Genomic DNA, 13402 nt, shown 5'->3' with positions numbered 1-13402 from the left:
CAGATGTTCCTCTGAAATTACCTCAAAACTTCCTGTTCTTGAGCTTACTCCCTTGTGATTCAAACATTCTAATGTAAAAGCTTCTTAATCCACAAACCAGTATCAATAAATTAATAGCTGACACGACCACATTTTGCTGAGAGACTTTTAGCCCATACCAGCTGCACGATCCCTCAGAGTTTTAGCAGAGCTGAAGAACACTGACAGGCAATCATTCTCGTGATTCTGGTTTACAGCTTTTTTCACTCACATCATTATTTTCCTAAACGGCAGAACTGCCTGCACCAGATTTGGTCAACTGTTCCGTTACACACCCAGAATTAAATTAACTTTGAAAGTGATATAAAGGCCTACTGCAATAAAAGACTAAGTGTACATATATTTTTAAAAATTACTGTTCTGATGCATTTTACAATTGCCATTACTAATTTACAGCTTCTCTACAGTGCACAACATTCTGAATGGTTTCATTCCTTCCCATAAAGGATTGACATGCTGTACAATTAAAAATGCGTACATCAGTCTAGCCAGAAGTGTAACCATGGGGCAAAAGGGGGCAAACGCACCACACGAAAAATGAAAATATGCCAAGATACTAGTACTATGGAGTGGCTTGTTAAACACACCGTTAAAAGGCATTTAAACTCAAAACCAAGAGTTCTCTCTAGTGGCACATTAGAAGTATTACAACTTGTTAAAATCAATAGTAATGGGAAAATAGAATAGAGATATGAAATTTTAGTCACCGCTTAAAACAAAGCGCTTGTTTAAAAAAAAAAAAAAATCAAGATTCCCCACAGTACCCAAAATACAATCGCTACAGAAACAGATTAAGTCCGTCCAGGACATCAAAAATCTCAAACACATAAAAGGTAAAGGAAGAGAACTAGGTGAACTGTTAAGTGGTGTGTTAATTTAAACTTGAGTAGTATTTATTTGTTTCAAATGAATTCTTTCCAGTCAGGACCACAGCCCACCTATTGCTGGAGGTTTTACAGGCAACAGAGGCAGAGCACCTGTTCAAAAGAACTGAAGAAATTAAATCTCCATCCCTGAGAAGACTTGTGGATAAGATTGGTTTAATGCGTTGTCAGCAGTAAATAGGACCATTCACAACACAGCACACTCCTACCAGTCTTTACCAGACACAGCCGGGAAAATAAGGTAAGAAATACAGTAACTGTCACTCCAGATGAAACAAGGGAATGAAATATGTACCTTTCAACATTTACTTCCCATATAATCTACCCATGATGCTGCAGAACAAACTAGTTGCACAATAAATCATGTGAAAAGCAAGCATTACAAGCCTTAAATTAGGGGAGACCAACTCACATGGTAAGAGTAGGACAAAGGTTCGTTACAACTTAAAAGAGCCCTTATGAACACTAAAACTGATCTGAAGATAAACACTAAAGACACTCAAACACTTCTTTTTCCAGGCCAGTTAGAACATTCATTTTTGCAATTATTTTATTCATTTAAGCATTTGCATGAATAAGGCATGGCGCAATTATACTTACTCTGTGTATAGATCTTCTATCATTGCAACAACAATGACTATAAGAGACACAGCAAAAATTTGACAGCCAGAACCAATAAGCGATGAAAATATTAGCGGATGACTGGATGGTCTAAAAACATCTCCATGGACCTGCTTCCACCCATACTCATCACCTAGATCTCTGTCCTAGGAACAACAACAAAAAAGTTTTAAGTCTAGTCATGACAATTAACAGCAAACACACATGCTAGGCATGTATTAAAGGTCTGATTTATTAAAGAAAATTCAGATACAAGTATGTCTTCTCTCCTGAGTGCATCAAATATAGGAGAAAAGTTTACTTTTCAGATGCTTAGGAAGACAAGAAAAATTACTATCTGAATATCGTGCAGTAAAATCTATCAGATTCCCTCCTTGTCCCTAAAATCCTCTGGAGTGCTTAGGACTACACACAGGCTTCTGTTACACACTCAGAACAGACCTCGTTCAACCTAAGTGTAGATATGAACATTAATGCAGTGACTACAGACAGAATTCTGGGTTGCAACTTAGGACCATGTTACAAAGAAAACTAGTAACACTTTCAAGACACACTTAAGGCAGTTTCCTGTCCAACTGAAGAAAGCCAGAGCTGCTAACACAATGAACATACAGAGAAAACAATAACCCTTAAAAAAAGATTTTAGAAGTATGAATGCAGATCTTACCATATCATCCATTTCTTCCTCCTTGCTGTATCTCGCATAATCTTTTCGCAAAGTTCTCATTAATATCATAGACACTAGGCCAACCAGAAAGATCACCATCATAAAAGAATTGAAAATTGAAAACCAGTGAATCTACAAAAAGAAAACACATCCCTAAGATTTAGAACCGTAAAAGTGTTTCAAATTTGTTCCAATACGGATAAATGGTTGCTTAGCAGGACAGCTTGTCAGCACTAACCAAGTAGCAACAAACCCATGTTGTAAGTAATACTATATTTGTGGGAAGTCCTACCAAAACTGGCCTGTGGAACACCCTATGTAAAGCTTTTCAACAGCCAAGCTGGCTCATAATGAGGCTATCACAGCTCTGTTAAGCACCAGCAAAGTTCAAACTGGCTGTGTGTGCTCCCTTCGTAAAGGAAAGGCAACGTGACACACAGCTGCCTGCCTAGAGAAGTGGCTTCAGCAGTAAAAGAGATACTCACAGCCACAAAGCTAAAGGAACCATCACTTTGCACAAAACCAAAATGAGCAGCACCATTATTTTGCCTCTGACAAGCACATCTTCTGGTTTACACCAAGGTCCAAACAGAATCCCAAACCCCTAATTTCAGAAAGTGCTATAGCTGAGTATACTACCCTTAAAGAGATTACAGCCACAGGTTTAAACAATCACAACTAATACTGCCAACCGGTTTAGGCTGATGCTTTTTGGTTTGCATTTACTTCAGTAAAAAGTGGGCATATGACTAACTGCAGTTATTCAACTTACAAGTCGTATGGTTGTGCCCCTGAAACTTTTCCCTTCCGATCATGGGAATATGTTTTCTTGAACTGTGTTGTATTTGCTGCAGGCTTGAAGCTTGCCTGCACATTTACTGAAGCACTCTAAAAAACTGGAGCCATCCTATTAGAGCAACAGAACTAACAGTCTGTTCTAGAAACAGTTGTAGACCTGTCTGTTTCATTGTCCCAGAACACCTGGAACATCCAAAAAATTCAAAGATGTCATCCAAAAATTCCATGACATCTTCCAAACTAAAGCAATCATTTTGAAGGGAATTTTTTGTAAAGTTGTCTTAGAACAATACATACTCTGTGCTGAAAGAAAGATGGGTCAAGATACTTGTCAAATCGGTCCTCAAACTTCACATCTGATTTCTTCCATTTCACCTAAAGAGAGAAAAATGTACACTTGAAAAGCTCATTATAATATGTTCAGCTAATAGTCACATGCAGAAACCCAGAACACTTTAAAAATCATCCACTTCAGATGTTTTCTTCAATATGAACCTAGGTTTTGGCAAAAACAATGGACTGATCTCTACAAAGACTGTTATCTACAGGTCAGACATAGAATGAACATCAGCCACCTTGCTTCATGGATCTAATCTTGCCTGTCCTTATGTTTAAGAAGGAAGAACCAGCCTTACGCTGCCTCAGCTCTCACTGTCTCCACAAGGCTAACCAAAGATGCAAACTTCTAGTTGTCAAATACAACAAACCTTTATCCTGATTATAGAAGGAACTCAAAAAGATACTCACTGAAGGTGCAAAAACCAAAATCCAAATGACCCTGTTCTTCAGGTTTGTCAAAAAATAGTTCAAAGATGATCTTTTTTTCCCTACAGTAGATACCTGCAGGGGTATACATTTGAAAAAAACTTCCCAAATTTGCTCAAGACTTCAGAACAAAGTTTAAAGAAAAGAAGCATGTTTAAACATGTTCAGGAATGACATGCTAGAAAGCAGTGGAATTTTTCTAAAGATTTTTTTTTTCCTTTTCTGACAGCACACTCCCTTTTGTCAACACTTCCATGCACTGTGTTGCATGAAAAGAGGCTTGTGGAAAATGTTATCACTGTTCATTGAGTGATGACACTCCCCTCTACTTCTGCACCCTGAATGGCAGCTGAGATCTTGTTTTGCTGCCATGCACTGAGACTTGCATTAAGTGAAACCAATTGTACCTAAATTCCCTGAGTACAATGCCCAGGAAAAAAAGATGTGGTCTAGCAGAAGTGAGGGAAAAGAAGATATAAGAGCAGATTTAAAACAGATTCTAATAAGAAAGAAAAGGGCATAAACTGAGATACAAGCTGGCTGGAAGGGAACTGGATAAAAGAGATCAAGCTGGACTCTAAAAGACATTAAAATTTTAAAAGCTACAAGCTAAAAGCTGCAGCCTAAAATCTGTAAGACCACAGCATTCAGCAATCTAGACGCTTCAATTGCCAATAAAATAACTCTGAAACCTGCTGCAAAAGTACGTGTTTATGGCCACACTACTGCAGGGTTACTGCATACTACTGCTATCAGTTACTACACTAGCTGCACAGAGGACTGCTTTCAATTTGGAAGATTTAATTATACTAATGGAATATATGGTGCCAAGTATTTTTCAGAATTTTTGCAAGATTGTTTTCATTTTAATTTTTAAATGTAATTTCAGAAACAAAACACGAATCTCCACTGAATTTTTTTCAACGGCATGCCAAGTTCAGGAAATAATCAGGATTTTTAATGATCTTAAAATAAATGCAGCCCCCTTGTGCATATCTTTTTAAAATACATGACACCTATATATCAGGAACTATTCTTTCCAACATATGTTCTCTTATTCAGTATAGAAGAAAGCATATAAATGCAGATTTAATACCCTTATAGGCCTAGCACTCACCACAGTCCCGAGACAGATTAAAAGCCCCAAGACTGAAGTATTACTCACTTTAAGGTATGATATTAATGTTCTTCAGTTCAAATTACAACCTTCTTCAAGATTAGTAGCTCAAAGCATTAATAGCTTTCCACACTGTTTTAGGCACGCTTCTCATTAGAGCATCAGCCACCAAGAAGCCACCACTGCTTATAATAAAACCACCAGAGACAATCTGTGAATTAAACACCACACACGTGCCAGCCCAGCAATTGCCCAGTGGTGCCAACAGAATTGGATAGTTAAGTCTTGAGCTTTGTACACTAAAAAGTATTTCAAGAGAACATCTAATGGTACTGTCATTACTGGCAGCTACGTAGTCCTGTCTACCTCAAAATTCACAGAGCAAATGGACTTCACGATGCTGGCAGAACTTGATGAAGCAGAAAATTTCAAAATTTCTACGATATTTTGCAGTAGAGATAGGGAGAATAGTGTAAATGCAATTCTAGAAAGCACATATAAAAAACAATTACTTGCATTTCAAACCATACAACTTCATCAGGCAAAGACAAACGTAATAGAAGCAAGATTTTATTTCAGAGGATATTCTTATGCTGACACCTACTGTTAACACACTGTAGAAAAGCCAGCACTGAAGAACCAGTTTCAGTATACAAATGTGGTGAACGTGAGAAGTGAACCATTACAGAATTAAGTAGCATCAAATAAAAAAAGGAGGAAAATGGAAAAATTTAATTTGTTACCTCAGATCAGCAAATTTTGTTTATTCATTACCTTTTAGCATAGCACTTCAATATAACAGCAGAGGGCCTCAGAGAAAACCTTACTATTAATATTATATAAATAAGACAAATATCTACTGCTTGCAAAGTACGAAGGCAAAGTACAATGCATTTTGGTCCTAGCTCAGAACCCGTTTAAATCTGTGATGCAAATGTCAGAGCTCTAAACGTTACAAAAATGCGTACCTACTGGGGAGTCCTCTACACTTCTAGTCTCCATACTTTTGGAGACATCTTTCTTTCCCAACAACACACTTTTCTGCAGATTACAGAAGCTTCAGTTTGTTTGAAGTGTTTCAAAAATCATCATTTTACATTTATTCTTAATAACCCTATCAAGGTTTTTCAGTAATGGAAAAAAACATACTGGAAGGAGTGAAGATGCATCTTCCTCTAATATAGCCTGATGTATTAATATATAGTTGTAGGTATACAAGTACCTATCTTTGAGCTACTGCACCATGTAGAATTTCTTATTACAGATGCATCACCAAATTACTTACTGAATACGACATCTGGATTTTTGTGTTTGGTACCAGTTTCACCTTTCCTTCACTGGTCAGATTGACATCTACAATTCTATTTCCATTGTAACCGATTTCAAGTTTTTTGTAAGTCCAAAGGTAATAATCTTCTCCATTTTCATCTGCTTCTCCAACAATACCTGCATAGGAAACAAGTGTAAGCGTCTATTACAGGTATGCTTTTCAAATAGTCTGTAATTATTTTTTTTGAAATATGCATTACAAAAGTTTTGCCAGCTAATAAAGCAACATAACTACAGTAAAGAGAACACAGCAGACCTTATGCTCTTCTTTTCAACTCTAATACCTGGATTACATCTTCAATCCACAGGTACAATGCAAGAAGCATTTTGTAATGGCATTAGAAGAAAAAAGCATGCAGCTACAAACACTACAGAAGAAACAGAAGACACAACAGTTCCTCTAGTTTTATTTGGAATTCTTACCAGATAAATAACTAACTGAATACAGATTTAATTTCCATGAACAGAACTTAGCTAAGACCTCTGCATTTCCCCATCTCCCATCCATCCCTTCATTAATTTTTCTTCTTCTTAAAAACTTTACTTTCATTCTGTATTTCTCATTAGTTGACTCCCCAACACATACTTCTTGCTCTCATTTGCACACAAGCTTCCAATGTTTGCCAAGAATTACAGTTTTGACTACTCTCTTTGTTACTTTCACTGAAAAATTCAGAAAGTTATAGTTTACTTGGAGATTTTTATTACCTCCCATATGGAAAGCTGCTCAGATGCTCCTGGAGCATCAGAACTCAATTGAACTCAACACTAGCTATGATTAAGTTCTTACTTTTCAATAAATTACTGCAAAATGTCTGATCTACTACAGAAAAATTCAAGAGAATGTACTCCACTTGGGGGGGGGGGGGGGGGGGCGCGCGGGGCGGAGAAAAAGGCAAGTCTAGCAGTCACCAAACTCACAGGTTATAAGTGTGACCTTTAATGTCAAAAGCATCCCACCAAAGATCACATACAAGATGGAAAGCCACAATAAAAGCACCACTCAAGACACAAAAGGTGGGGTGGGTGGGGGGAAGAACAAGTAGGTGAAGGACATGGAACAGGTTATCATGAAGCAGCAGGTACATGAAGGAATGGAACTTGTGCACTACCTGTGCTTTCAACTTTCAAGGTGGTATATTTCTGTCACGTTTCTTACTCACGCTCATCTGTCTGGATTGCCTTGTATATGCCATCCACATGTAACTGGTGCCAGTTTGTGCCTATGCCATACAGCCTAGCACCTGGCATATCATCTGTTCCCATGGTACTACTCAAAACCATCACAATACAGACCTCTAAACTACCTAAAGGACATCCTGATCATCACTACCTGAAGGAGTGAACTAGTGGTGCTCCATATACTTAGGGAGATGTCCTGAAACAGTCAAACCTAGCCCCTCTGCTGTGGGATGGCAATTCAGGGAAAAATAGAAAATGGAATCATTTTATCTGAATGCCCTTAAAAAAAAACTGGTTGCCTTTTTCAGGTCAGAAAATAAAAGTGTACACCTTCCAAAGCCCTCAAACAGCAGTGTGAAGTCATTATCCTTAGTTATCAGCAGTTAAGAAAAGTTATTTTATGCCTAGCCTTTTCTGAAACTAGATTACTCCTTACTGGATATTTTGAGATCTTCCTAAGGAGAGTTGCAAATATTAATGGTTGTGTGTATGACTTTGACATCAGTAAGCCTTACCAAGGTGGAAAACCATGAAGAACATAGGCATGAACTTAACTAAAGTTTGCCAGGAGACAGCAGGAGTGCCACATATCCATCTGGATGAGCCCAGAGAAGTGAGTGGTCTGCTTTAAGAACAGAATTAAACAGAAGTTGCCTAGAGTTCTCAGCAAGTATTGACACCATCTGAATTCTTTTCCTTTAAACTCTTCAGACTACTTAACTTGTTTTGGTAGCACAAAAAAAAGGACTCTATCCACTTATATTTAGGGAACAAAATTTTGGTTTAATCTGGCTACAAGACACAAATCAACAATAAAAAAAATAGTGGACTGGGTGATACAGTACATAAAATACATGCTGGCTAGCAGTGTTATCAGGAAAGGCAACCCAGTTGAAGTGGATCACCATGACAGCCTTCACATAGCAACAAAAAAGCCATTTCAGCACAAGATATTTTTAATGCAAGCTGAGGGTAACCAGTTCTGGATGCTACCTGAATAAAACAAAAAAAACTCCTCAGTAATCAGAGTATGTCAGAGATGCCATCATGATTACTAAAGTTCTTACTGCCATGTATTTTAACCAGTCCTAATGTTTTTCATCACAGTTACTGACATTAACAGCTATGTAATGACACTCAATCAAGCAAAAGATACTAGTTTTCTTAGTATCTCTGCCACCACATTATGTGGTGCTAGGCAAAAATCTATACAACAGAGTCAACAATAAGCTGGAGGAGCCATGTGTACGGTATCACTCATGCCACATTCATAACAGAAATCTTTATAATACAAACTGTTCAGTGAGCAGTAAATCTTGGAGCTTTAAGTTTGAGGCAGCACTCAGAGCCTGCAATATTCCTATAGTTTAACAGAGACCCAGCAAAACCAGAATTCGTGCAGATAAGCTATTATTCACTTTTCTAAACTGTACTTGGAACACAAAGGTCAGAAAGACTTGCAGGTAAACACTTCTAACCAGTTCAGATGGATTCACTCTTTTCTCAGCCCCCCAACAAGAACTGCTTAATTTTTTGGAATAAAACCAGGCTAATACTGATTGACCAATCTGCGGCCCTGCTAGTTTTACCTGGCCCCCGGGAGACACAGACCACTTGCTTTCACACCTGATGTCAGACTGTACCCTTGCATAATATTACCAGTAGTTATGATGCCATCTATTAAGTATTACCACTTGCGGTCCTGGTTCCAAACAACTATCAAAACCAGCTTCTTAATATCATATGAAGATAATACCTAGATTCTACATGTTCATTAGCTGTAGCATTAGGAATGACTTCTTGTGCATACAAAGCATATTACTGAAGAACATTAAAAACACTGGAATCACAGTAAAACAGATTTTTCAGCTGAGAGCATAAAATGTAGTCAGTGTGTAGAAGATTTAGTAAGTATATCTGTTCTTTGATATTTGAGGAGAAAAAAAAATGTTCTCAATTAAGATCAGAAAAATGAGTTCTAAAAGAGAAAGTCCCAAGATTTGCTAGCCACACAGGACTCCAAAGAAGCCAGCTTAGCATCCATCACCCTTGGGCAGTCTAAAGCCTACACAACTGTCACTAGCGTAGGAAATCCATTCACTGATCTTTTGCTGAAGGGCCAAAAGCATAAAAAAAATATTATAGCAACAACTGTCACTCATGCATGCTTTTGAAAAGCAAACTGCACAAGAAGTATAGTACAGGCCACGCACATTAATTAGGGTCTACTGCAAGCCCTGCCACAGAGCTGTAACACATGCTAAGCTAATCTGCTGGAAAGAATGAATACAATATAGTACTACTCCTGTCAGGCATTATAATGTTATCTCTTAAAAACAGATACATTTTAAAAAAAACAAGAACCTTTTTGACTAACAGATAAGTAATAGATCCATAAATAAATATATAAAGTACCGACATTTCTGGCTGGGACCCATGTTTATTAGATAGCTACTTTATAAAATCAATTAGAATTATAAGAGTGAGCGAAAAAATCACCCTCTGTCAGAATGAATGAATGATGGGTAGCATTATTCAGCATACTACCTATCAAAAGACTTTTGTCATGTGGCTTGAACTGTGTGTTTGTAGGTGGTGTGGGATTTTGTTTATTTTGGGCAATTTTACCTCTTTCATGGAACACAGGCAACAAAGACCTTACCTTAAAGCGTTCTGTGGTGCTTTTCATTTCCCTTCAGTTTATATCTACAACAGGGAGGTTAGTGCTTGGGGAGTTTGGTTGATTGCTACACCAGTGCAAAGCACAATCTGCAGAGCACTCTTTGCTAGGTATGTGATCACAGTTTACAAGGGAGTAACAAAAACCAGAGAGCTTAGGAGACAACGGCAATAAGAACACATAATTTTTTTGTTCAAGACACAAGCACTCCTAAGCCCAGATTAGTAATACTCAGCAAGAACAATTAAGAACTGTATAAGCACAAGTAAAATAAACCTTCACATAATCACTGACTGCACATGCAAAACTGTTAAAAGCCACTAAATTACCATAAAAGTAAATCAAACAGCGCTTGCATTAGTAATAAACACAAAAATTAGCAAAATATAGTTTAGATATTTGAAGAATTTTATGACAGCTGTTATTCATGACATTAACACAGACCTTATATCATACCTATCTAATTACCACTCAATCAAACATTTAAGAGAATTCAATCCCAGTAACTTGGTATTATTAAATCATTGCTTGAGAAACAAAACAGCTTTTCATTGATTTTTGTAATTCACTAGTACAAGACATATTACTCTTCTTCCAATATAATAATTCTTCAACTTATTTGTATTATTTGATTACATAAATTCTACATACTTGTGAGATTCCAATAACGAAGCTTAGTCATTTACTGTCTTCACGGCACCCACTAGCACAGAACTCCTGTAGTTGTAATCAAGTTTTTTATGCATAATATCACTTACCCCATATTGGCAAGTCATCAATATACATCTGGTACCAATAGTGATTTTTGATAGCGTACACAAATGCATCTCTTCTTCCTTTGTCCAGGTCAATTTCACAGTAAGTAGTCTGCATTACATCATCTGCAAAAAATTAAAGCACTTAACAATTAACGAGCTGGCTCCAAGCAAAGGCAAACCAAGCAAATGGAGCAATGGACACTGCTGGAGTCTTTAACCCCTCTTGGCTACCCTCAAGTAGGTAACAAAAGAAAGCATTGAAAAAGGAACCATTAAAGCAACTGCATGACTGTGTTTGTAATACTGCCCTTCCACATGCAGAAGCTTTCCCACAGACTGGATAAGGAAAGGTTTCAAAATATCATTTTGCTACTTCACCCACACTAAATTAAGATCCGTTAGCTGATGGCAGTTTTACCTGGACAGACTGTGAGACCTCTTTACTCTAACAAGGGGTATGAAATTGTTCTCTCTACATTTTAGTATAATCGGGCTCACTGACTAGGGATACTGTTTGCAAAAACTAAAACCTTTTAAAGTTCTCAGCAATTTTCAAGAAACTACCATAATGAAGAAACAAAGCAATTGGGGTAAAGGCAGAAAAAAAGATGGGCAGAAGATAAAACCAGGAGTAACATAAAGAATACACAAGAGGCTACATTTGGAAATAAAATAAATTCACCTTTGAGCCAGAAAGCTGTTTTTCCCCCATCTACAATCCACAAGTAATGTAGTTAGCAGTCATTCTTTCACATCCCAATTTCCTCCCCTAACATTTCCTTTTCAAGTGAAAAAAGACAAAAGGGCTCGTACGTACAAGAATTCAGGCAGCAACAGATTTAGAGACAAAAATCCTCCATCCACTACTTAGTAAATATTTTCACTCTGCAAATAGTGAAGCAAAGCGAACATAAATCATTCTAGCTCCCCCTCTTTCCTCTTTTTGTCATCTCTGAAATCAAGGACCCATTTCTAGCAGATAAAATTAATCTGTGCCCCAGGAACAGCTCTAATCTGCATCTAAATTCAGCTTACTTTCTCCTACACACTAACCGCAATATAAAGCTTTATTAGAAAATAAAATCACCTGCACACAAAAAGCACCAGCAAGTAGACTATTTCCAACACAAACTATTATTTCTCTGATAAAACAATCTGTCAAAATGGAAATATGCACAGTTTGTCCAGTCAGGAAAACTGAAGCACAGCCCGGTGAAGCAAGACAGCAAGAAACCAGCCACGAGCAGTCTTGCATAGTTGCAGTGATTTCCTACAGCCCTGGAGAAGACGGTGCCCCTGGCTATTCTGGAGTGAATCCGTCTCTTTCTCCTTTTTCTTATGAAAACTTCAGTATTTTCTATTTGTTTCTTCCAAGACCTAACAAGTGCACTCTAAGCTTCATTTTTTTACTGATAAAACACATTTTTCAGACTGCCTTACTAGGCAATAAAACTTCCACTTGGGAAAAAAAGTGTGTCACAAAACCACTCATGTCAACAAGTGTCCCCAAGAAGACTTTTAGACCATGGATTCTATGTTCAGGACCCATACTGGGACATTCAGGAGAGGGAAGCCATTAAGGCACCACAGCTGAAACACACACATACAAATCCAGGCCTCACTTTGCATTTATGCCTCTACTGAGCTGGATCCTATATGTTTAGGACTGTTGATTAAAAAAAAAAAAAAAACAAAACGCCTCTGTTCAGCACTTTTAAACAGATTTTTTGGAGTCATCTTAACATTATTTAAAAGAAAAAAAAAATCAGAAACCCTGTCTTCTTGATTTGTTGCTAAGTAGGGATGAATTCTTTCCAAAATACTTTATTGTCACTCTCTAGCAGTTTCATGCTATACTCAAATAAAAGATTAACACTAATGTTAATTTTTTTAACTCACAAAGGACTGCTCAACACAGAGGTCAAATGAAAATATACTGTGATTTACAGTAAGGGTAAAAGAGACTGGTGGGGGCCGTGAAATGAAGCACTACCTGGTTGCAGGTGGCTCTCCCCAGACTGGTTCACCCACACACCCAGCGGCACCCGCACAGCTGAAGGACAGCATGGGGACAGGAGCAAGTGCTACTAGCGAAATAAAAGTCACATGAACTACAAGCGCTCTTTTTAGAGACCTTTCCCATTTTGTAGCCTGAATACAGAAGCCTTTGTTTGCAGTTATTAACCAAGACAAATTCAGTAATAGATTGTAATCTAATACCAAATTACTCCATGGGCTTTCAGACTCCTGGAATTTGCCAAATTTTTATTTTTATTTTTTTTTCACACTAACTGAAACAAGCCATTCTGCACCTAATACTCTATGATGTAAACAGTGGGGTTTGCTGCTGTAAAACCAACCAAACCAAACAACCAACCCAAACTACCAAAACCAAAACAACAACAAACAAAAGACTTTGAAATACCATTTGAAGCAAAATGACTGCACTGGCATCTAACCAGGCAGCAGACAGCCACATGCCACCAAAAAAACTCTTCTTCCATTTTTATGGATTTCACTCCCAGTGTTCAGAATACCAGAAGACGTCAGTCACTACAATCA

General features: G+C 37.6%; 1 protein-coding gene across 1 annotated transcript in view; it reads right to left on the bottom strand.

The window, feature by feature from the left end:
• Window positions 1-13402, bottom strand: part of TM9SF3 (transmembrane 9 superfamily member 3) — a 50932-nt gene that overhangs the window by 22108 nt on the left and 15422 nt on the right. Inside the window, exons 3-7 of the mRNA XM_040607248.1 lie at window positions 10841-10963; window positions 6177-6337; window positions 3307-3384; window positions 2212-2343; window positions 1524-1690 (exon numbers count right to left, since the gene is read on the bottom strand). Of these exons, the coding sequence (XP_040463182.1) occupies window positions 1524-1690; window positions 2212-2343; window positions 3307-3384; window positions 6177-6337; window positions 10841-10963 (661 nt within the window). The remainder of the gene's footprint in view (window positions 1-1523; window positions 1691-2211; window positions 2344-3306; window positions 3385-6176; window positions 6338-10840; window positions 10964-13402) is intronic.

This window comes from Falco naumanni, chromosome 9, assembly GCF_017639655.2.
Source record: "Falco naumanni isolate bFalNau1 chromosome 9, bFalNau1.pat, whole genome shotgun sequence".
NCBI lineage: Eukaryota > Metazoa > Chordata > Aves > Falconiformes > Falconidae > Falco > Falco naumanni.
The sequence above is the reverse complement of the archived record's forward strand: the minus strand, read 5'-3'. Positions and strand labels throughout refer to the sequence as shown.